Source organism: Thunnus thynnus, chromosome 20 (assembly GCF_963924715.1).
Source record: "Thunnus thynnus chromosome 20, fThuThy2.1, whole genome shotgun sequence".
Classification (NCBI taxonomy): Eukaryota; Metazoa; Chordata; class Actinopteri; order Scombriformes; family Scombridae; genus Thunnus; species Thunnus thynnus.
Genome location: NC_089536.1, coordinates 12,460,238 through 12,486,128, shown reverse-complemented (window position 1 = coordinate 12,486,128; position 25,891 = coordinate 12,460,238). Strand labels below are relative to the sequence as shown.

Sequence of the window (25,891 nt, the reverse complement as noted above, 5' to 3'; positions counted from 1 at the left end):
TCATGTAAAGCTACTCTAGTGGAGTCCTAGAAATTAGCATAATAGGTCCTCTTTAAGATTGATATAAGTGACATTGCTATTTTCCTGCTTGTTTATCAAATATTTTATGGAGGCAAGATGTATGATTAGCTGTTAGAGTTTGACAAGCTCACAAAATACAATAATTTGGATTGGAATTTACTTAGATAACTGGCATAGACTAAATTACATTTTTTTTAAAATCATGTGATGATTAAACTATTTTTCTGGGTTATTAAACACATACAACAGTGGTTATCCCATTAAACTTTGTTTTTTGTTTTGAAAGGACCCTTTAGGAATCTTGAAAATGCTATATATATAAAATCAGAAACATTATAGTATTTTCAAAACGAGCTCATTCATTTGGCCAATTTTCACATCATATTCTCACAGTACTTGACTACCCACTATTTAGATTAGCATATTTTACGATACCATTTGCACTTCAGTGATGCTACTATTCAAATAGTCAATTTAAATATTATCTTGGTACCTTTCATTTTCATAAAGTCATGTGACACAGTCCCTCTGAATTATGTTTAAGTGTTCAGCCTGAGTCTCCTCACACTGCGTGTGGAAAGTCTGCATCATCCTGTCTGTTCTCATATATGAACTCTTCTAAAAAGAATTGGATTTCCTGCATCAAGTCCTCACCATGTGCAAGTGTTGCAGCATCAAATGCTGGTTTATTTTTTTCAATATGGTGTTCTTGGTAAGTAAGAATTGTGTGCATGCAGTTTATTATTATTGATAGTAGTAGAAATGTTGTTAGTATTGTTGCTGTTATTATTATCAAGAATAAATCTATTATATCGTGTTCCTTTAAAAAGGACAAAACCTGCTAATTCCTCATGATTTTCAGATTTCTGACTAAACTGATTCAATAGTATTTGTTTTAGATTCATATGAGAGAAGTGAAAATTTTACAAGGAAACAATCATGATAAAATGGCCCATCTTAATACAGCAAATTATTGGGCAAAATCTGCATCACTCTCAGGGGAATGAATGGTTGTCTAATAACTGCTTTGAAGAAGTCTACTATAACTGCAATCCCTCATGTGTCTGATATTATTACTTTATGCATGGAAATGCAAAAAAGACGCAGGGGAGTGAAAGTAATCCGTAGCATCATTTGAAAGAGAATTCATTTGTCCTTCCAACCGTATCAAACACATTCATATTAGATGGTCTCAGGGGTCTCAGTAGATGGGCTGAGCATGAGGGAATGGTAACAAATATGGAAGATAATCAGCATGACTCATGTCGGGATGAACTAGCAGGGGGTCCAGCGCACAGGAGCCCAGCATGCTAGTGGGGCCTTCGATGTGCAATTGCGAAAGTCCTGATTAATAATTGGTGTGGGTAGAATGGCAATCCACCAGCATGGAATACCTACCCAGTGTTCTGTTTTAATTGTCAATTTAGAGAAAATGTCCTCAACATCCCTTTTTGTCAAAAATGGAAAATGACAACTGTTTATCAAGCAAAATAAGACAACAATTGAAGCTTTCAAGTCAGTATAGCTCTCTATACCAGCTTTACACACAAAGAAATTTCATATACACTGCCCGGCCAAAAAAAAAGTCACCACCTGGATTTAACTAAGCAAATAGGTAAGAGCCTCCTATTGATAATTACTGCATGGGCGATTATCTTTCAGCTGGCAACAAGTTATTTAACCCCAACTGATGCAATGAATAGCTTCTCATTTCTTAAACAACCATGTCAAAAGACACATCCCATGATCGTGGAAAAGATGTTAGAGAAGGGTCAAATCATTGGCATGCATCAAGAGAAAACATCTAAGGAGATTGCAGAAACTACTAACATTGGGTTAAGAACTGTCCAACGCATTATTAAAAACTGGAAGGATAGTGGGGAACCATCATCTTTGAGGAAGAAATGTGGTCAGAAAAAAATCCTTACTGATCATGATCACCGATCACTTAAATGTTTGGTGAAATCAAGTCGCAGAAAAACAACAGTAGAACTCAGGGCTATGTTTAATAGTGAGAGTAAGAGCATTTCCACACACACAATGCAAAGGGAACTCAAGAGATTGGGACTGAACAGCTGTGTAGCCCTAAGAAAACCGCTAATCAGTGAGGCTAATTGGAAAAAAAGGCTTCAATTTGCTAGGGAGCATAAAGATTGGACTCTGGAGCAATGGAAGGAGGTCAAGTGGTCTGATGAGTCCAGATTTACTCTGTTCCAGAGTGATGGGTGCATCAGAGTAGGAAGAGAGGCAGATGAAGTGATGCACCCATCATGCCAAGTGCCTACTGTACAAGCCTGTGGGGACTGTGCTATGATCTGGGGTTGCTGCAGTTGGTCGGGTCTTGGATCAGCAACATTATGTGCCCAAAGAATGAGGTCAGCTGACTACCTGAATGTACTGAATGACCAGATTATTCCATCAATGGATTTCTTCTTCCCTGATGGCACGGGCATATTCCAAGATAACAATGCCAGGATTCATCGGGCTCAAATTGTGAAAGAGTAGTTCAGGGAGCATGAGACATCATTTTCACACATTGATTGGCCACCACAGAGTCCAGACCTTAACCCCATTGAGAATCTTTGGGATGTGCTGGAGAAGGCTTTGCGCAGTGGTCCGACTCTCCCATCATCGATATAAGATCTTGGTGAAAAATTAACGCAACACTGGATGGAAATAAATCTTGTGACATTGCAGAAGCTTATCGAATCAATGCCACAGCGAATGAGTGTCGTAATCACAGCTAAAGGCGGTCCGACGAAATATTAGTGTGTGACCTTTTTTTTTAGGTGGAGACTTTTTTTTTCGCCAGGCAGTGTATTTTGAATAAAAAAAAATAAAAATACACATTACGTGGTGTTACAAGTTGGGTCCCTTGAGACTAAACACTCAGGGGCCAACAGAGGTCTTAATCTATTTATGGTCACTGTATGTCCAGTAGAACATCAAGCAAAATTCCCATCTTGAAGATCAAACATCTCAGAAATCTAAGTGCAAACAGCAAAAAAAACTTAGCAATGTGCTCATGGACAACACAATATTATATAGAGTAAGGTGAAAAATAAAGATAAGTAGCAAGATTAAAACAAGATAATATACAAATACAAAAATGTCAAATGCTAAAATTACAGCAGATAAGATAAGTATGGGTGGCAGCCATATTGGGCTCCACTGCAAGTTACCTAAGCAATGCATTCATATCTACTTCATGGTTTTTCAGGCATCTGGGGTTGCCCTCATCGTTATCGGAGCGCTGCAATACTCCACGTACTCAGAGATGGGCTCGTTTGCTGGGAGCAGTCTGTCTAAAATTGCTATAGTCCTCATTGCAGTGGGTGTCGCCATTGCCCTCATCTCCTTCATGGGCCATATTGGGGCATGCACTAATAACTTTTCTATGGTGGCTTGTGTAAGTATCATAATACTCCATAATGAGTTTGAGATTCTGTCCATATATATTTTATCAAGCATGTCTTTGTGGGACAATGTACAGAGGATGTTTGATGTCAATATTTTGATTCTGGAGTTTTTCCAAAATGTGGAAATGGTAACATCCAGGAGAGATGTTTCAACAGATTACTAATCACAATTTTCCTCATTCTCATCTGGTGCGAGATATAATCAAATCTGACTTTAATATGACATGTAGGTAGATTGTTGTAAGCAGTACCAATAGGGTCATAACTCATGACTGAACTCTACTCACTCTGTTTCTCTATGAACAAGTTCGTCTGTATCTTGTTGGTGATCATCATTTTGGAGATACTCACAGGAGCCGCCTTTTACATATTTCGCAGCAGGGTGAGACGCGCTATTTCTGAGATTGAGATCAAAACATTTGTAATGCTTCTCAATGTATACAACAGAAGGTGGCTTGCTGATCATAAAAAATATTTTATTTTCTCTGTAGGTTGCCCTCGTACAGATGAATAGTGGCATCAACATCAAAGCACGAGGGGCGATCTATGAATACAAGACGGAGAACAGACATGCAATCAACAGAATTCAGGAAAAGGTGACATGCAGAACTTTATGATTTGTATTTGCAGGAAACATTTCATAGACTGGAGAGAATGTGTTGTCCATGGTGGTATACAGGTCTGGATTATACCACTGGAGGGCCCAGGGGTAAAAATAAGCCTTCTCCCACTTTCTGTACATTGTTTATGTATTAGTTAGTAATTCTATGACAAAGCAAAAAGAAAAAATAGTCAAGAATTTGCACCATGAAAGCACAATATCACTGGCCTTAAGATAAAGAAGTAGTCAGGTAAAGTAGTAAAGAAGAAAAGAAAATAAACTCAGAATCTATCAAACGTTATTTTTATAGCATAGCTTTTGTACAAGTTTGTGCAATTCAAAGTGCTTTACAGATGACTGACAAGCCGATTATAAAACAGAAGAAATGTAAACAGTAAAATAATTTGAGAATACTGCACATGAGAAAAAAAAGATGAAAACCAATAAAATAAGAATGGGATAAAACTGATGACAACAAAACACAACAACTTTTTTTTTTATATTCAGAAGACCTTGAGGAATAGAGGCCAAGATGATAGTAAAACTATGACATGGCATATACTGTAAAAAAGAGCATAGTCTTCAGGTCATCAAAGTTAATTGATGAGATTAAATTGTGGAGGAATATGTCTTTTAGGTTTTTGTTTTTTAAATTTTGATAAATTAATAATTTGGATCTGTAAATAACATCTAAAAGATTCAAAGCAGTAAAATTTGACATACAGATGGATGATTCTCAGTCAAAAGATGACTTAAAATCTTACAGAGGGAACTTTGGGTCCCTCCAAAGCACAGCTGAAGAATCTCTCATTATTGCAGTGTACCATGAGTAGACGGATCCACTTAAAGTAGATGCAATGTTATTGCTTGTGTGCCATCTTCATGTTTTGGAAACCTTTTTACAGTTCAAATGCTGTGGTGCAGACACCGCCACTGACTGGTCCAGAAGTGTGGGTTGGGAAAACCATGATGCCATGCCAGATTCCTGCTGCACAGTGAAGAGTGAGGGGTGTGGAAAAGACAAGTCAAAAGTACACAAAGAGGTCTGCTGGGAGATATCGTCTCAAATTCACAGCCATTTTATTCTCCTCTCCTTTCTGTAAACACTTGCTACAATATTTTATGATTGTGTGTTCCCTCTTAGGGTTGTATCCAGGCTATCAAGCTCTTTCTGTTGAAGAATCTAGTGATGGTCGGTGCTATCTGCATTGCTCTTGGAGTCACAGAGGTAAATCACTGTCACTTGGTTTCCTACATCTTTCAGCATCATGGATTTTTTTTCTTGCACGTGAGAATGTCAGTTAGAATGTAAATCCAAGACATTTGTTATATGTCATCCCCCTCCCTCCTGTATTTTTAATGAACCAACAGCAACAGAAATGCCAAAACATTGTCTTTAAAGTAGAAAAAGATCACATTTGTTCCCTTGCATGATTTAGTCATTTATTTAAATTTATTTAAAAGATATGTATATGCTGTTTCCAACGTTTTTCATGACCATGTTTTAATGTATGTTCTTTATAAGGAATGGTAAAGCACTGGTAGACATTTGAAATGTAGAGGATGGCATGAATGATAATAAAGCCTATCTCGTCTGCTTTGCCCCAGGTAGTGAAAGCCAGAATTAATTAGAATTTACTGAGAGAGAAATGAACCTTTTTAGCTGTTTTTGAGTTTATTTGCTGCCAGTAACATATAACCTTTTACCTGTTACAGGTTTTTGGATTATTAGTTGGGGTGTGCTTGTGTCTGCGCATAAAACGAAAAAGCTATGAAAACCTCAGCTGATGCGCCTTCGTGTCCAAGCACAGATGTCTTCACACATCTCTAAAAGGGTTTTTATGTTTTGTTTTTGCTTAAATTGATCTAATTGATTTGCTTTTCCAATGCTTCATTATATCCAAACTGCCTTTTCTTCTCATATGTGACATAAAGATTCAAATGTAGTTGATAAGAAAATTATACTGTATGTGTGCACTATGTATGTCAATGTGTGAGAAAACATCTAAAAAGCATCTTATTGCTGCTTGTATCCTGGCCAGTTGTGACTGTATTTTTACAACAAATATGATGATCTATGACATTGATAATATTTGTTATGATAGTTACACATTTGAATGTCATGCTTACTATGCTAATATGCTCAATAAATGTGTGACACAGTCTGATTATGTGATTGTGTTCTCTGTGGTCATTCCACAGTCAGGCATCTTGTCTGTCTGCCTGTCTGTGTGGCAATATAACAGCAACTCCCTGTAATAAATGACACAACACATCATGTAATATGACATCTGTATATTATTATGATTATTATGATTATGATTATTATTATGTTTTAGATCATGTTGTTATTGTTATTAAATCAGACTACAAGACTACATTTCCCAGAAATCCTCTACAGGAAGTGAATCCGCTCTCTAAATTGTTCCGGCTCGCCGCAACACGTAAAATAGCATGTGTGCAGCAGTAGCTCAGACAACTGACTGAAAAATACAAGTTTGTTAGCAACCCTGAGAGTCAAATCAAAGGTAAAGACTATGTTTTCCTGCAATATTATTTATTACCTTATATATTTCCACTAATATACCTACTACATAACTTAGGACACTAACTAACAAGCTGTATGTTGGTTAACCAGTTAACGTAGAGTATTTAGTTCAGTCGGGACAAAGTAAGCTACCTGACTGAATATTGTGGTAAATATAAAAGTTACTAAGCAAAGGTAAAAAATATAGAGCCTTACTTGCTGAGATACTGGAAAATAAAAGAATAACAAAGTATTTAGCGTAATTAGAATTGAAGTAGGATTAGGATTGAAGTGTTAGCTAATCATTATTTGGAGAAATATTTATGTTTTGGTCCCTCTTCTCAGCCTTTTTCCAGGCAGCATGTCAGAAGCGTTAATCCAGCGAATAAAGGAGCTGGAGGGAGAGCTGGAGAAGCTCAAGTCCCAGCTGAAGGAGACAAGTGGAGCTGGAGACGACATGGAGGTGAAGTCCTGTCCATCTCTTAATGAGAACTCAGACTGCAACAGCACCAGCAGTAAAAAGGGGAGGAAAGCTGGCAAGGAGCGCCCCTTTGACTTTTCTGCACACCCTCGGCGCCATGTAGCTCTGCGTCTAGCCTACCTGGGATGGGCCTACCAGGGATTTGCAGTTCAGGAGAACACAGATAACACTGTGGAGGCCAGACTCTTCGAAGCTCTCCTGAAGACACGGCTGATCCAAGACAGGCAGAGCTCCAACTACCACCGGTGTGGTCGTACGGATAAAGGAGTCAGTGCCTTTTCCCAAGTGAGTTTTCTGATGTGTTGTTCTTGTGTTCAAGAGGATGCCCCACAACAAAAACTGATACACACACTCACCTTCATAACAATATAGTGGCCTGGATGCAACGATTAATAGATTAATCAATTAGCTAACAACTATTTTGATAATCGATTCATCACTTTGAGTCATTTCTTAAGAAACAAATGTCCAAATTCTCTGATTCCAATAGTAATGATTATCTTTTGGTTGTGGACAAAACATGACATTTGAGAAAGTCATCTTGGGCTCTTGGAAGCAGTGATAGACATTTTTCACCATTTTCTGACATTTTATGGACTGAATAACTAATTGATTAATCGAGAAAATAATCATTATTTGCAGACATAATGAACACTTAATTGTAGTTGTAGTAGTTGAGTGAACTTCTCTTCCCCCCCAGGTGATAACCATTGATCTGCGCTCCACACAATTTTGTGGAGGATTGGGTGTCACGCTCCCTGAAAATGTTGATGTTTGTGCCAAGACAAAAGCTGCAGCATCTGAGCTTCCATATGTGAAGATGCTGAACCGAGTTCTGCCTCAGGACATTAGGATCTTGGACTGGGCCCCAGTAGCAGAGGGTTTCAGCGCACGCTTTGATTGTCAGTCCCGCACGTATCGGTACTACTTCCCCCGAGGCTCCATAGATGTGGCGCTGATGGCGGACGCTGCAAAAAGGTGGGGGAAGACACAAAATCATAAACACTGATGTCGCTTGTTGCAATCGCTGTTCTCATTTGAGGCTCTCTTGACCCTTGACAGATACGAGGGAACACATGACTTTCGCAACCTGTGCAAAATGGATGTAGGCAACGGAGTCCTGCAGTTTGAGAGGACCATCCTGTCAGCAACAGTCAAGCCTGCACAACCTGAGCACATCTCCAGCACAAACCAGTACGACCTCTTCATATTTGAGATCAAAGGACTGGCCTTCCTCTACCACCAGGTATCAAAAATAAAACAGAAATCTCAGGGCTTTTCTTCCAAAATAACCAAATACTGACAATTCAAGACAAACGGAAATGAGGAAATAAATAAATAAACTATATATTTGAATGTAATGTTTTAATGTAGAGGAGATGGATTTAAATGTACGCTACTAAGAATTAAGGTCTCCGATATCATTAATCTCTTGCCAGATATGAGTTCTTTGAGTAATGACATTGCAGTCTCTCACTGCAAACCACTGAAATTCTTGTTGTGTTACTTTGTAGGTACGCTGCATGATGGCAGTGCTTCTTCTAATAGGGCAAAAGCTGGAAGCCCCAGAAATAATTAATCAGCTCCTGGATGTTCAGAATAACCCAAGGAAGCCCCAATACAGGTGAGTTCACTGCTGTGTTGTTGTGCATTGTGTTTGAGTTTTTGTCTTTTTTTTGATACTACCACTAGGAGCCGTCAAAGTCAGTGTAAATACATCACTATGAATCTTTCTTAAACCTTTGTGTCTAGCATGGCAGTAGATTACCCGCTGGTGCTGTACGACTGCAACTTCGAAGGTGTAAGCTGGAAACAGGAGACTGAGGAGGTGAACTACGCCCTGTCTGCACTGCAGCAACACTGGACCCAGAGTGCAGTCAAGACCCACGTCCTCCATGGGATGATCCAGGGTTTGGAGGCCGTCGGTGAGATGAGATGACACCTTGACATTTTAGACTTCAGCTTGTGAAATTTCATCATGAAACTGACTATAATAACAGGATTTTTTTAAGTGGACCTCTGTGGGTCTAAAAATTCAGATGTAAAGTTAGCTTTTGTTAAAAAAAATAATACGAATGACACAACTATGACACACTATAACCTCACTTTTTTGTGTGTGAAGTTTTCCTTTTACAGTACAAAGCGAGAGTCTGACTTTTTGAGACAAACTTTTGTCTCAGAGATTTTTGGCTACACAAATAAAACTGATATCCTGATTGGCAGGAATGATGTGCATGTTACACTATACAGTGACAAATTATGTCAGCAACCCAACTGTATTGCTGCACTATCATGCTCTTTTGTAGCACCATCATACTGCTTCCAAAATAGGGTGTTAAATTAATGTTTTAATGCATTATAAGCATTTAATACATGAAACATGTTGGTAATACAATTTTTACAAAGTGATAGTGCCATCATACCCCTGCTACCCATTACTTGTATGTTTCCAAGTTATGCATCCTTTAAATATTTTTTTTAGACCTGAACCATGGCGCTGATTTGTTTGAGTAACTTCACTTTACATCTGTGTATATAAATTGTTTCACTCCTCTCCATCCACAGGTGGAGTGTCCTCTAACCACTGCTGGCTAATAGAAGGCAGCAGGCAGAGAAACTACCGGCCTTTGCTGGAGCGTCCATGCTGCGAGAGCCTGGAGTCCCGGATAGACCATTTTGTTAAAAGAGGCAGACTGGAGCGGGAGGAAGGGGAGAATGGAGGCGAAATGGTCCACAGAGGAAAAAGGTCCAAACATTCCCACAATTCCTCCAGTCTGCCTGTTGTGTCAGCGGTGTCATCTTCAACCAAAAGTACTGATTAGAAAGCATAAGATAAATATTTTTCCACAGGAAAATGGACATGCCAACGTTTATTCTGTAGTGTTTTTGTTCATGCAAAAACATTGTATTTACATTTTATTTCACATACATTCATTCACATTTCAATTCATACATTTATTTCAGGAAACAGAAGCTGGATTAACTTTTTTATTTCATAAAAAGTGTACCTACTTTTTCATTTTTAAAATGTGTGTTTCTGTGAAATAAACACGTTTTGGAAAAACTCTGAGGCTCAGTTTGATTTACGACTAGACGGAACTAACGTCAAACTAGTAAGGGAGTCGGGACGTCGGAAGAGTTTCGAGGTGGCGCTCGTCAAGCTAAGAAGCTAGGTCGTTAGCATTCACTTCAGTGCATTTCAGAGTTGTAGACAACACTATCCAGCAACACGAGAGTCTCCAACCCTTTCATCTCTGTGTGTATAGCTGAAAGGACGAAGTGAAAATGGCGGCGGTTCGTTTGCTTGTATGTTTGTGGTCGTTTTGACCCGATCAACACTAGTGCTAACGTTAGCTTGTGAGCAGTCCTGGTTGTTTTTATTTTCTTTTTAGCCTCACCACTGCACGGACTTCCTCTGTACATTCATCCGATTTAAGGAGTATCTGACACTTACAAGGTAAAGCAAAACTGCATAACATAAGTATTTTGATAGTAGTAACTTAAAAAAAAATAGTCTGTTATTCTCTTCACCTTTAACCTGGTTGACGCGTTATTAAGCTGCTAAGTGTCGTCAGAGTTTATTTTGGCTTTTGGTAAAGTAGAAGCCAACTTTCCAACACTTACATCAGTTTGGCACAGAGTCACACATAAGCTGTGTGTAGCTCAGTATCTCCACAGCAGGGGGCGTGATGTCAAACCTCATGACAGCCTCGAAAAGGCTATAAAACATTTCAACTAACGTTACAGGGAAAAAAAGCACCAATTCAAATTGCAGTTGAATGGTAATTATATTAGTACTATTGTGTATGCATATCTACATTATCTGTGTTCATATCTTTCACGTATTTTGAAGATGTTGATGCATTCAAAGCTTTATATTTGTCTTATTTGACTATTAATATTGTTGATATGTACAAAATAGACCCAGCTTTAGTCAGTCTACATGTTATGTTTTGTGTCATCACCATGACAGTTTTCATGTGCTTGACATTGACTCACTAAGTGACCTTTATGATTATTTATTACTGCTGGCTGTTAGGTCTTTTTTTACTCTTATTTGCTCTTGGAGTTTCTATTGCCTTGTGTTTTATCGTACACATCAATTATCCGTGTGTCCGGTGCTGTCGTTCAGACTGTTTTTACTGTTTTATCCAGGCTTTGTCTTTTTTTTAAATATTTTTCCTTGTCATATTTGTTGTATCTCTATCTATCTATCTATCTATCTATCTATCTATCTATCTAACAGTTTTATTACAATAAAAAACAGCTTGGATACATCTTGTCTTTTTTTAATTTTAATTTTTTTTAATGTCTTCCAAGATGTTCCTGGTGGGGCTGACTGGAGGTATTGCCTCAGGGAAAAGCTCAGTGTCTTCAATGCTGCGGGAGCTTGGCTGCCCCATTATTGATGCTGATGTTGTGGCCAGAAAAGGTGGGTGAATATCCCTCTGCTACAAACTATACAGATTTACACAGTGAATGAATGTATATATGGTTGAAATATAAATTTAAAAAAATAAACTATGACTTGGAACTGGGATTCACCTACATATATGTCTCACAAGATTGACTAAACTTTGATTGATGTAATAATGACTTTTAGTATTATCATTGCTATAATTAAATATTGAAATGGACATGAGGAGGTTTGGCCTGTAGGAAGTTTATTAAGACAGACCCTTGGAGAGAGAGTGTGAGTCATGAAGGCTGTCTCTGCTGACTGCAGGGTTGAAGTTTTAGTTATGTGGTGAAGATAAAAAGGTCACAGAAGTGGGTGAAGAGTGTGCAGCTGCATACAGGAGAAAATATAAGACATGAGGCTAGTTATATAATTTTACTCAGGTGTTTGATGAATCTGTAAGATAATTGCTGTTCTTTTTTATTCTTTTGCTGTCACTATGTCCTACAGGATTGCAATATCTACCACAAATATATGAATAAAATACAATTAGTTTGAAACTAATTAATTACAACGGTTTCCAGTGGGGAAAAAAAATCAAATGTCACCGTCTTTTCTTGAAAACAGTCGTGGAGCCGCACACTCCTGCCTATTCCCGCATCGTCTACCATTTTGGGCCGGAGATCCTGCTTGAGAACGGGGAGATTGACAGACAGAAGCTCGGCCAGCTCATCTTCACCAACGAAGAAAAGAGGAAGCTGCTGAACTCCATCACCCACCCGGAGATCCATAAAGCAATGCTGAAAGAGATCTTATTCTACTTTCTCAGAGGTAAGGAAGGAATCGTGCTTGGCTGACTTAGCAGTTAACTTTAAGCAGTGAAAAGTAGGAAAATTAACTGAAAGTGAGTCAGGGCTCTTTTGCGGTGCATCTACGGACATTAGTTTAGAGAATTTTTCTCAACAAAGCCTTCTGAATTGGTCTCTGTGAGCTAAATATTGAGATATTTGAAAATGTAGAAGGTGAAGAGATAAAAATGATAAGATGCTGCTTCACACTAGATCTTCTGCTGTAATCATTTCATACCATAACTTTAAAAGAAACAGCCCTGACTTCCACTTTCTGATTCATTCTTTAGCAACCCAAGAATGTGCCTTAAAATAAACTTCTCATACACCACTTGTTATATGTTCTTAAAAAGTAATTAACTTAATTGTGTTACCAGTTTTTTCACAGTGTTAAAAGTGTAAATGTGTTGACACTAATTGAATCTGTTACACAATGCTCCTCCTTCTCTTCCGTTTCCTTAGGGTACCGCTATGTTGTGCTCGATGTCCCTCTTCTTTTTGAAACCAGACGGCTCACTCAGTTTCTGAACCACACCGTTGTAGTTTACTGGTGAGATTACACGATTACTTTTCTCCACCCCCCCCCCATCACTTTAGAGTGTTACTTTTAGACTGTTTGTTTGCAGGTTTCATATTTTAAACCATTAAATATTTGGAGGTTTGTTTTTGACAGAAACTGGCCGTTAAGCCCATAGTTTTGTGAGTTATTGAATACCTCTTTCCAGCTCTCTCTGAGCCTTATTAGCATGACTCACTACCTCTGGATTTTCTTAACAGGGTACTTTGGCTTCACCATAAATAACCTCCATTGTCCGTTCCTTTTCAGTGACCCTGCCACTCAGCTATTGCGCCTGATGCAGAGGGATGGCCTGACCCAGGAGCAGGCTGAGCAGCGCGTGGCTGCACAGATGCCGCTCAATGAAAAGCGCGGCTTGGCCAATCATGTTATTGAGAACTCTGGCAGCCGGGAGGACACCCACCGCCAGGTCCTGCGGCTGCACACAAAGCTGGAGGATTCCATGGACTTCCTCTTAGTGAGGGTCATTGCTATTGCTACCACTGCTGGTCTGGGTGGGATACTGCTGTACGCAGCCAAGATGCTTTTGTCCTAACAGAGGACAGACGAGGGAGAGAAGAAATTGGTCCAGGATGTGGTCAAAGATGAGGGCATGAATAGAAAGAGGAGAAGGCAGGTCGGAGGTACCGATGCAATTTACTGTGAGATTAGTTTCACAGCACCCGCCACTACAGCTCAGTGGTGTAAGGTGCTCTGTTGGTTAACACAGACTTACATTATTGACATCACTTGCACTGACAAATGTGGTTTAGTGTGAAGGATTTTTAGGTGCAATTTCTGTTGGTTTTACTCTGAGACTCTTAAAAACATGAAGGCTATACCTTAGAGCCTCAGTTGCAGTACAAGCCCCCCCATCCTTGCTCAGTTATAAGAGTGATGGTCTCAACAGTGATTTAGAATGGAGCACAAAACTGGAAAAATCTGTATTTTGATGCATCAGTCAACAAACAGATAAAACCAATAACTGTAGGATGAGATTTTATTTAGCTACAGCTTATGAAGTTATCCAAAGGAGAGTTTGGGGTGATTGTATAGATTGTAAATAGAAACACCAGACATCAGAAAGAGTAAATGAACAACTAAAAAGTTATACATTCTTAACAACTATAGATGTCCAGAGGTGTCTGTGGTTTCTTTAGTTATCATTGATTTGGCACCAACTCTCACTTCAAACTTTAGGATACCCTGTAACATACAAAAATCCCACTGTTACACCTCATGAGAAAAAAAGTACTAAAAAGTAAAAAGTACTGACTATGAATGATCGGATCCCTATGGATTATGTTAAGATTGTATGTGAATGACCTGTATAATGACGATGTATGATGAGAATTTATTTGACAATCCATTTTTAATGGGAACAGTGTGAATTTACATGAATTAACAAGACTTTATATTTATCACTGTATTTTCTTACACTTGAAGCTGTCCTTTGTAAATACCAAGTCTGTGAAGGTTTTTTTTTTTCTGTGCTCACTCACTTGTAACTAAAATATAAGATTTGTAAGATTAGCTGCTTAATTTAAATATAAATGATCAAACACTACTGTTTTAATGTAACAAAGTGTCACATGGTGTCAATTCTTATATATCTAATGTCTTATATTTTAGTGCTGGATAAACTTCATACTGAACGATCAAACAACTTTGTTCCACTTTCGGTATTATTAAGATATTGGTCAAAAATTAGTGAAGAAGCACATGGTTCTGTTACATATACTCTACCGATTTAGCTTTAGACCTTCATTAAGTTCATTGCAAAACAGAAAGTGACCCAGGCTGCAAAATTTTGACTTGACTAGTATGGGTCAAGCTTAAAAAACACTGGATCCTACAAACCCCACAATGCACTTCAATAGTGGCAACTATCACTGATTGAGACTTAAGCCAGTGCACAAGAGTACGTTAAAGTGTAATACCACTGTCAGCTGCTAGATGCTGGCTCCAACTGACTCCCATTCAAAAAAAAAACTTCTCTATAGAAATAGTAAGTAATTTTTTTTTTTCATTATGTCATTATGGTCTCATTCGCTAAATTCTTGCCCTGTTATAAGTTTGCTGGTTGTAATTTTGGAGATTATTCCTCTGTTAAAAGGATTTGAGGACATATAGTAGGCTAGGATATCTACCATGTAGGTGTTGACTGACAGTTGTGATTGACAGTTTACTCGCCTGCAACTTCGGTCCAAGGTAGCGTGTTTCCAGACCATGAAAGGCAACACCTCGCCTTCCTTATTAGAAAGATCTTGCCTCCAAACAGAAAAGATGGCGCCCTGACTGTAAGCAGCAGCTCTGGGCTTCAACTGGCTCCAAAGCAAACCAACAGGTGACGTCACACCTCGCTACGTCAATCTTTATATACAGTCTATGCTTTCCTCAGACCTTCCTTGCCTGTTGAATTTATTTTAAACCCTCCTGTTTATAACCCAGACTCTCTGGTAAAAATCTCGAAGCCCAGTCTAACATAACCCTGATGACATCACTATGACATCATCAGGGTTATTTTCTCCAGCTTCACAAAGCTCCTTTCAGAGCCACAGAAGACGTACAGCTGTTTTCACACGTTGAGTAGAACTCCTATAAGTACGCTGATCCTCATATGTCGAATCAGTGGCAAATGGAAAAACTTGCAATCAATTATTCTTTGCAACAGACATTGGAATTGCTGATATAATTAGAGTCATATAGAGGAATGTCTTACTGGCAGGTCTTCAGGACAAGATAATAATGAACTTGCATTAATGGTCAGCTGCGATGTCCTTGCTCTTTCCACATATGTAGACATGAAAATTGAGGCCCACAGGCAGGCATGGTGACATCATCCTGGCAATGAGGTCCCACTAGCCTGCGTGGCTCACTTGGCTCCTTCTAAAGCCCCTACTGGTCTGCTCTTTGTTTTTATCAAGCCACAGCGAATTAATGCAAAGTGACTCTTGCTGCGGTGGCGGGGGGGCAGTTAACCACAGCTGCATGGTCACACATTTTGGTATATGCTGTATATATAATACACAGAATCACAGCCACAAACACAATTTAATTTTTTTTTACACATGTTCATTCAATACACACAATTGCCTTTATAATTCACACAATCACACTGTTACAGCCAGAGCCGTGATGAACATGGTCTATTCTTAGATTGTTCCTTTAAACTTGGCTCCGCTGTGATACAGGAGGGTAACATGCTTTACTGGGCAGCCAGCTGTTCAGCAGAGATTTTCAAAGTGTGTCTTTTCTCAATCTCTTTCTCAGACACAGACAGAGGCCAGATGCAGAGCGTGGAAGGAAGACTATATCTGTACCAGCAAGTGTGAATGCCCGAGGCAGAGAAGGGTGGCAAAGTCTCAGTCTGAATATAAATTGGGTTTAATTCTGAATGTGTCAAGCTAAAAGGTGAAAGTCTTAAGTTGCCTTGTTACACTTTGTAAAAGTGCATGGATTCAGGCACAACCTGCTGCTTTATTGTGTGTTGTGGATCCTCACCGGGAGCAGAGCAAATCATTTTCTGATGGCAGGGGGTAAAGACTTCTATAATCTCACCATCATGTTCAGAGAGTTGGCCTACGGCACCACAGCGTGTCGACATTTTGGAATCTCCTGTCTGAGTGGTTTTTCATCATTCCCCCCGCCCACTGCTGTCAGGGAAGGTAAAACAGCTTGAGCAAAGGCAAACAAAATAAATTGTTTTGCTCCAAAGTCTGGATAATTGACAGTCTAAACAAATTTCCAATAACTATTGCATTAGTCAACGTTGTTTTTGAGTCTGAATTGTTTACTTAAGGGGCAAATTTTTTTCATCACCAAAATGAAAATACGTGCTGTCCTAGAGGGTTATAAGCTTTCAGTATTCATCATGGGTTGTTTAAAACAATTTAGTTATGCCATTTTGGCGAATTATCAATGAATACAAGACATTCACAGTCATTGTTTTCTTTATAGACACATTCTAGCATATTTATATATCTGAGTGAGTGTGTGTGTGGAGGAGGGTGATTATAGTGTCTATGTAAGAGCAACAATGAGATACCAAAGCTGGTTTCAATCTAAATGTTAAACCCTCTAGACAGTTATGGTTCACCCACACAGGTGTTTTCACTTATTTGATTAATTGGACCATATCCAATTAATCAAACCTCATGTAATTCCCAACATAACTCCACTCAAGCAAAGGTCTAATTAGCCAGAGAAAGTGAAAACTTATACCAAATGATGTCATTACATGACCCAGTACATTCGTGATTTCCCATAGGCCTTTTTCAGAGAAGATATTTTGACTTGTCATAGTAGGAAAAGCTAATCATGGCTGAATTCCTTTTAGCTGCTTCAGTTTCAGGATCCTGGTGCTGTCCATGCTGGCTCACTGTTACACTGTCATGACTTACTGGGACACTTGGAGACATTGTTAACGTCATTAGTGACAAAAAGGCCCATTATGATAATTATATAAGGATTAACTCTCCATGTCAAATAGGACTTAGAAGTCTGATTGTTTTGACTAACTCAAGTAAAAAGAGAACTTTTTGATCATTTCCGACAGAAATGTGAGTTGTTGACAGCACTTAAGTTGTTCCCTATCCAGTTATGAGCAATGCTACAGTCAGTCTGTTTCATATCATGATAATTTTGTCAAATTACATCTGGCCTTTATGATTAAGTCTTTACAGCCAGTCACAATAAAGATGCCGGTCAGAGGCAAGCTACCCAAAAAAGTGGATCAGTGGTCTTCAAACATAAAAAGGTGTGTTTGTTAAAATTGATTATTTCCTTGAGTTGATCATTAAACATTGAGCATTTAAAAGAATAATAAACAAAAATCCAAATAAAGTAGTTATACACCAAATAACAACATTTATCCCCAAGACATGTTTTTCCTGTCCTCCTGCTCAGCGGTTCTGTAGCTCTGTGTGGTTCAAATGAAACTACGTCTGCTCCGTTTGGAAAAAAAGGAACGATGATTTGTAATCAAGACCAGTTCCAGTAGTGAGCTGCTGTCATTGGTAGGGCAGATAGTCTACCAACAGATTTGGTACATTTTAGTCTTTTTAAACAGGTGGTTTGATTTTGTCAAAAATCAGGAAGGGGCTCAGAGTACAGTGGATGATTCAGACATCTGTCAAGACATTTCTTGTGCAGCTACAATGTTTGATTGCACATAATGTTGTAGTTAAAACATAAATGCTAAAAGTGTTTGTTTGTAAGAGCTTCTCTCTATGCTCACCATTTTGCTCAGACAATAAATATCTCACTGTGAAAAATCAGAATAGAAAAGGAAGACCCCAGAGTATCAGAATGTAAAGCATCCACAGCTTCCACATTTATGAATCTGTTACATGTGACAGATTTTTTTTCATAATTGTCGCAGTACGTTGTTCTCTCTACTTCCACTCTGTTCTTGAGTGAAAGAGCTTGCCCTTACTTCAACAATTACAATTATTGTTCAAGTCTTCATGTGGATTAAACAAACACAGAGGGGGGTTTCATCTCTCTGGGGTTGACAAAGGTCTTTCTGCAAAATAGCAAATGACGCAGAAAAAAAACAGAATTAATTTTTTAAAGTTACTACAAGGAACTCTCATTTTGTCTTGATTTTGGCAGCTCCTGTGGACAAAAGCGGTAGTGTTTCCCGGAATGAAGACTGCATTTCCCATGACCACTACTACCTCATGTCGTAAAGATCTCGGGCTAGTGCTCATTGCCTGCGTTGGTTGGGTTGGTTAGGTTTAGGGCGAGAATATCAGGGTAAGCCAATCAGAGGCAGAGTAGTCTATATCTTGCCAAGAAAAGCAGTGAGATCCATATTAACGCGGTAATGTATCTGTTTGTGGCTATGTAAGATTAATAACTGTAATATGACAATGGTGAAAGACAGTAAACTTTATTTTAGTACCGTCCATACACCTAGGTTACATGTAAGGCTGCATTCACACCAAATCCGGCAATGTGGCACCTTCCTGCAGAGTTGTGTGGAGGTGTAGGTGTGTTTATTGGTGATTTAGAATGTAACCACCATGAAACAATCGGAAAATAATGTTTTATTTATCTGATTCACAGGTTTGTTCTCACTACCATCGCTCCCACTCTTCAATCACTCTCTAGCTGCAGACCACCACTGCTCTCTCACTCTTTCTCTCTCTCTCTCTCTCTCAGCTCGCTCGCGCTCTCTCTCTCTCTGTTTCTCTAGTCTTTTTTGAAATGAGTCGGGAAGCCAACAATAAGTCTAACTTTAGTTTTAGACTTATCAAACAGAGAGAAATGTCCTCCCCTTGTGCTTATAACGTCTTTGTACTCCCTCATGCTGCAATGCTACATGTAATGTAAACGTAGGCTCTTCCAGTCTGCGTGCAGTAGATCATTTCATCTGATTTTGTGGGGAATCTGACCGAGTGGCAGGCATTTAGAATGATTATATTGAAATATCCAATCTTCTCGCTGATGATCTTGTTTGCTTATGTAGGTCAAATAGAGGCATCAGTGTTAAAATGAGACTGTTTTGTGACCAGTTAAAAACTCCTTGTAGTTGCTTTAAAGTATAAAACTCTTGAATTACTGTATCTCCTGGAATTGTGTGATTGTCTAAGATTGTTGATCTCTAATTGAATTTGTGAGTTATTAGCTGATGAGAGCCACTTCATGGAGAGCCATGTGATTGATATGATATTTTTGACCAAGGCTTTGGTCATTATTTCAACAAAAATAAAAGAAAGAAAAAAATCTATAAAAAGAGCAATGATGAAAAACCCAAAAAGTCACTGATGTTCCCACTCTCTTGAAGCACAACAGGTCACAAATGCATCTCGACACCGACGGGTAGAATAAACAGGCCTGAGCAACTGTAACGACGATAGTGTTCTTGAACTCTGGCATCTAGTGTCACGCTGAGGAAGGGGCACTCGCAGTGCCTCCGTAGCCCGTTGTCAGGCTGCATCCAAGAGACTGCGGTGAGGTGAAGAGACAGGCAACACGCCAGCGGAGCGTCCCCAGCCACATGACTCAGCCTGTCCCTGCGTGTTAGCCCTGGCTCAGTCAGGGCCATGAAGGAACAAGGCCGTTGGTCTTGAGTCACTGACACACTGGACAGTCCCCATATCAAGCATGATGATGGGGAAGGAAGCGGGGGAAGTATTGCATGCTGTCATGTTCTCCCGAGCACTGGTATTACCAGGAGTAATGTGCATGGGTGCATACATGCAGATCTACTACAATGCAAGATGGTGATTTTATATAGGCAGATGTTTGTCCTCCTGCCACTGCAACCTGCAATATGTGTAGTGATCCTTACTGTCACTTTATGTGAAGTTACATCTGATCACAATGTTAGATTTTGACCACAAATTAATAGCCTTTTTGCTCAATCATCCTATTCCTTTAACTGGTTGTTTTTCTAATGCTCTAGACAGGAACACTGGAACATTAATGAGCAATAGTGATTGCCTCTGTGTGAATAATATGAGAATAATAAAAGGTATGGATGTTCATCACAGACTGTATGAATGTTTATATTTGTGCCTTTGTAGAACTCTGGGTCAGACATTTGCCAGTAATGTCAGTTTCCAGATTTAGAGGATTTCTGCAACAGTTCTTTAAAAAATAAGGCTGGTGACATTTTTTAATGTCACCAGCTGTCACTTTAAAATTTTTCAAAATTTTAAAGTGACAACGTGTCAGTTCATCTCTCAATACTGTCCACCTTTCTGTGGCTCTCAAGCCCATTGATTTCTAAAATAGCTGGATACTCTAGTTTCTCCCTAACATTACTCAAACAGTAAGGAGTAAATGGTATATTTGTTAGGGACTATTTTGACTTATCTTTTATGCCAAAATGATTGAGCTAAATCAAATTTGGCTCCATCATGAAACATATTATAAACAGAGACCTGGCCAGTTCTCTGGTCACTGAAAAGTATTGGTCAGTTATAAAATGCTGCAACTAGATCATGATCCAAGTTGTCCATACTACTAGACTACCGTCCAGTCCACATGACTTGCACACTGGTGCAGAAAAAGGCTAGATAGATATTTCCAGCAAACTGTACTAAGATTGGATGTCATAAACATTTTGAATAATTTCTCTTACCACAGTGCATGAAGACAGCTATCAGGTGACTCAAATTCTTAGGTCATTTGATAACAATAAACCATCTCCATTACAACTGAGCAACTCCATCCACTGAGGAAGGCTGCAAAATGTGGTGGAAAGCTTTGGAAACAACAAGAAATATATATTTTTTTCAAGTTGTCAAAATGAAGACACTGATATATTTATAACCTTTCTCGCTTAAGTGTCAATTTTTTAAATTGATTCTCAAAACATAGAGTAGTGAACAGAAACCAGTGGCTGAAGGCAGCTAATAAATCTAATAAGTCTTGGCATGATGTCAAAAATGTAAATCTGGAAAATGTTTCTTAAAAAATAATTTAATTAATTGAAATAAATGGCAGCATAACTTCATGACAGTGAAACACTGCACTGGATAGTGAGTTTATCACAAACGTACATCTCCCCTCTGGCTTTGCTGACCATTCTGACATAAAGCCAAGAAAACTCATGAGAAAGCTGCAGGAACTGATGAGAGCATTGTCATTTTCACAATACAAGTAAGATTAAGGTCTCACAAAGATCAATCTCTACCTGCGACTTCCTTGTAATCATACTTTCTATAGTATCTACTGTGATCTTGAGGACATACTGTAAACCAGGTTTCCATGATAACCTGTTAGTTCAGTGAGTGGGGACCCAAACGCAGAACACAAACACTGAGAGGTAGGTTAAAGGTGCAGTGTGTAGAATTTAGCAGCATCTAGTAGAGCAGACTTGGCAGAAATGGAATATAATATTCATTAGTATGTTTTAATTAGTGTATAATCACCTGAAAATAAGAATGGTTGTGTTTTTGTTACCTTAAAATTAGCCCTTTATATCTACCTAGGAATGGGTCCTCTTCCACGGAGCCTGCCATGTTGCACTGCCATGTTTCTACAGTAGCCCAGAATGGACAAACTGCCTTTCATGTTTTTTATGAGTTTAGCAATTTGACCATCACCATCTTGGATTTGACCATCGCCAGCTTGGATTTTTGGAACCAGAAGTGACCATATTTGGACAAGAGGATGGAGCTGACCCTAACGCTAGATGCTAGCTTGGATAGCAGTGTGCATTTACAGTCTATGGTAAACTGTGATAATGCTAATGCTAATGCTAATGCTAATTAAAACAAAATGTACTTAACAGAAAAACTGAACAGCCGACTCCTCAGAGGTTTTTTTTTTTATCACATCCAAACGCTGATCAAGAGTTTTTTAGAAGGGGTGAAGGCAAGGGATTGCAATCTGTGACCCCACCACTAGATATCACTAAATCCTACATACACTGGTCCTTTAAAAGGAATGGGATTTATTGCAACAGTTGGAAGATTTGCAGGAGGGGATGAAAGGTAATGGAAGGCACCGGAGTGAGGCGAGGGTGAGAGCATGGCTGGCTGGAGTGAAGAAGAGGTGAGGATGGAAGTTGGCAAGCAGGCAGGTTAGACAGGCAGGAAAGCAGATGGGAACGCAGTGGTCCTAGGTCACAGAGAAAAAACAGTGAGTGTCAGCATACAAAAACACAGACACAACAACTTCTCAAGGAAATCACAAGGAGTAAGTGGTCCAAGAACATGAGTCTACCACAGTAGCTGAAACAACGATCTGATGAAGAATGTGTGAAGAACCAGGGTTGATATGTTGCGGGTTGATGAGCTGATAGAAGCCAAGTGTGCAGGTGACCAGGGAGAGTGAGTAGAGAAAAGCAACGCCCACGCCAACACACAGACACAGACAGGAAGAGACAGACAGGGGAGCACTGGAAACACGGGAGTGGGAGACACAAGAAGCACTGGGGAATGTGCTGGGGGACATAACCGAGTCCACCTTTGCAGGCATGACAGGATTGTTGGTGTGATGTTGTATAAAAGGAACATTGCATCTGTTAAGCTACCTTTACAGTGATGTATAAACATGCAACCGTGCAAAAATAATGACTTTGACATCTTTGAAACTCTTCATTATATTATAGTCAGTTTACATTTCACAGAGGTACTAGACGTATGCTGTACTTCAGATTATAGCCTGAAGGATTAGTTCAGCTAGTGTACACATAACACTTACTGTTTATTTTTAGTCTCCAAGGTGATATACACAGGCTTGTGGTGACCCTTGAGATAACAGGGTTGAAAAGGATGGCAGAGCAGCTGGCAAGATCCTGCCCAGTGTCAGTAGTTATTGACAGCCAGCCAGTGTTGCAGAGACACTGTTTTTTTGCAGAGATAGCAGCATGGCTCTATGGATGGCAGTGTTGGTCTGTCGGTCGGTCCACCACTTTGGATGGATTGCCTGGAAATTCTGTACAGACATCGATGGTCCCCTCATAATGAAGCCTACTGGCTTTGATGACCCCCCTGAGTTTATTTCCAGCTCTACTAGCAGGTTGACATTTTTGGCTTTTAGTGAAATGTCTTGACAACTTTTTCAATGGGTTGCCATGAAACTTGGTACAGATATCCATGTTGCCTAGGGGATGAATTGTAATAATTTGGTGATTCATCTTACTTTTCCAATACTTTTGTTGCTGACCAAATACCTGCATTACTATAATATTCCAGTCAGCTTCAGCTGTACTTTATGCTTAGTTCTAATCACAAAATGTTATCATGCAAACACGCTAAACACAATGGTGATAGAAATGTTTCATCATAGATTAAAGGTGATCAATCAAACAACTTTGTATTGATTTGCCATGACCCTTCCCTCTAAGGGGACAAGTGGACCTAAACCATGCCAGCAAAATGTCCCCCACAGCATAACAGAGCCACCAGATCCCCTCCCTGTAGGGGTTAAGCATTCAGACCTGTACCAGTTTTTCCTTTAATTTGTCACCCGTCTTTGACAATTTGTGCAACCAAGTAGTGATTTTTATAGTCTTTGTGTCAAAATGTGAGAAAACATCTTCTCGGGTGCACACTCACACAAGTGTGGGCAAGTGGCTGTACATTTGGTGGGAGGAAGTGTATGTGAGAATGAAAGGCAATTTAGCTCAACAGTTAAAGCATCTACTTCTAATTTAGATCCCCCCTGGTGAGTTAAGAGGGGATGCTCAAGTTAACAACACCAACACTATCATTAATGTCACTTCAGACATTTCAGAGGAGGTAGCTTCTTTTCCCAACCCTACCATTCTCCTGTCTCATAGAGACTAAAGACACATGCAGGGACACACACACACACACACATGCACATTGACCCGTACAGTGACCCAGACACTCATACACATGGACCCAAACGCATACACGAGCACTCTGCAGTAGCCTGATAAGCCTCACGCCTCACCAATTGGCCCCTGCAAATGTCAAACTAAAGCCATCTCAGTTTACTGATAGTGAGTGGGCGGGAGTGAATGAATCAAAATTTCCTTCGGTTACGTTTGCATATACTGAAGATTACCAAATTAAAACAAGTCTGCCGCAGAGACATAATCTTTCAAATCCCTCTACTTATACATGATGAAAAGGGGTACAGTAGAAAATCTGAGAATATCCCCAAAGCCAAGTCCAAGAGATGCAGCTTACGTCAACAAAAAGCAGCTTAGAACAGTTATGTTCAAACCCTGGACCTGCTTTAAGTCGGGAGGGACATGTGAGATGTGAGATGAAATGTGAGTCAAAGGTTCAAGTGTTGTGTACAGTCCAGATGCTGTTTCATCATAAATAAACAGCCCTGGAGTGTCCTGCTGGGCAGGTTGTTCAGCCAAAGTTACCATCAAAACCAAACGCCCCTGAGGAGGGATTTCTTTCGCTTATACAGGCACAATATAGAGTGAGGATCACCCAGTTTCACCGGATGAGGCAAAGACGGTGCCTGCCAAGAGAATTTCTCTACATTTTAGACAAAGGTTTCCACAGATGGTTTTTGGCTTACCCCTATTGCCAATGCGACTCTGACCTGGATAAGTAGCTTGAAAACAGAGATTCATTTTTATCTATGCACTATGACACAATAATGAGTGCTACCATGATAGCAAAAGTAAAGTACATTATGTTCTGGGAAATAGGGCAGGAACAACAAGCACAAATAAACAGCCTACCAATGGATTTAGGTGCATTTTCATGTCACTCTTTTCACTCATAGATATTGACACGGTTAAGGCCGATGGACTTGTGACTTAATCTTTGTGGTCTCGTGTTTACATAAGAGTGGTTTTGGTGCGTTTTAGTTTCTCCCCGGGAAATTCAGGGAAAGTACAGATGTTGCAGACTCTCGGGCAACGTTCAGTTCCAATGGTTTCCACAATGAAAGCAGTTTCTCGCCGACCGGGGGCGTTTGTCTTTGACATTGTGACATGAAGTCTCTAATTTGACGATGTGCTCATACATCCTGCAAGGAGAAAACAGTCTGTGCTAGTGCTCAGCTGCCCCATGGCTTGGGTGACCTCTGCTTAGGCATGGACCCTCGGTCTTAATTGTGTCTGGAGGATTTCTGCTGTCTTAAGACAAGCTTAAGTTTAGACCAGAAGGCTTCCTGGCCCTTACCACATTGAGCAGTTAAACAAACCGGATGCTCTGACACTGCACAGTGTGGCATTCTTAGTCTCTTTCCCTCATTTTAATCAACTGTTATACTAATTTACAGCTCACAACAAAATGCTGAATTTAATTGAACTTCAAATGGCATTTTGATGGGAGGTAACACTGTGCTGACATTCGATTTTATTAGCTTCAATAAATGAGTAAATGTGAAATTTTTGACTTGGTTTCCACAGTTACATTTCTTGACACCCTCAAAACTTTTGTTCTTGAACTCTTAACTTGGTGTTTCAAGCGTCATGGAGCCTCAGTGGCCCATGTCAAAGGCAAATTATGTCCAAAGAATTTCATAATATCAAAGTAAGCTCTTAAGAAAACAGAGAAATATATTGGTTTTTACAGTTCAGGCCCGAAAGCTATTTTCTTGTCTCTGACACTTGTGTCGCAGTCACAGCGGAGCCTAA

General features: G+C 39.5%; 3 protein-coding genes across 3 annotated transcripts; all 3 read left to right on the top strand.

Annotated features, from left to right (window-relative positions):
- Positions 1 to 556: 556 nt before the first annotated feature.
- LOC137171874 (CD63 antigen-like) lies at positions 557 to 6,282 on the top strand. The gene is made up of 7 exons (XM_067576059.1): positions 557 to 733; positions 3,242 to 3,430; positions 3,748 to 3,822; positions 3,932 to 4,036; positions 4,947 to 5,084; positions 5,186 to 5,269; positions 5,758 to 6,282. Exons 1-7 carry the CDS (start codon positions 677 to 679, stop codon positions 5,827 to 5,829), a joined length of 720 nt encoding a protein of 239 aa, XP_067432160.1. The 5' UTR covers positions 557 to 676; the 3' UTR covers positions 5,830 to 6,282.
- A 170-nt stretch (positions 6,283 to 6,452) lies between these two features.
- pus3 (pseudouridylate synthase 3) lies at positions 6,453 to 10,114 on the top strand. The gene is made up of 7 exons (XM_067576098.1): positions 6,453 to 6,569; positions 6,914 to 7,334; positions 7,750 to 8,027; positions 8,112 to 8,295; positions 8,564 to 8,673; positions 8,802 to 8,974; positions 9,615 to 10,114. The coding sequence occupies exons 2-7, from the start codon at positions 6,930 to 6,932 to the stop codon at positions 9,869 to 9,871; spliced, it is 1,407 nt and encodes a 468-aa protein (XP_067432199.1). The 5' UTR covers positions 6,453 to 6,569; positions 6,914 to 6,929; the 3' UTR covers positions 9,872 to 10,114.
- Positions 10,115 to 10,194: 80 nt separating this feature from the next.
- dcakd (dephospho-CoA kinase domain containing) lies at positions 10,195 to 14,047 on the top strand. Its single transcript, XM_067576099.1, has 5 exons — positions 10,195 to 10,506; positions 11,370 to 11,481; positions 12,076 to 12,279; positions 12,759 to 12,846; positions 13,123 to 14,047. Exons 2-5 carry the CDS (start codon positions 11,370 to 11,372, stop codon positions 13,406 to 13,408), a joined length of 690 nt encoding a protein of 229 aa, XP_067432200.1. The 5' UTR covers positions 10,195 to 10,506; the 3' UTR covers positions 13,409 to 14,047.
- The last annotated feature ends 11,844 nt before the right edge of the window (positions 14,048 to 25,891 follow it).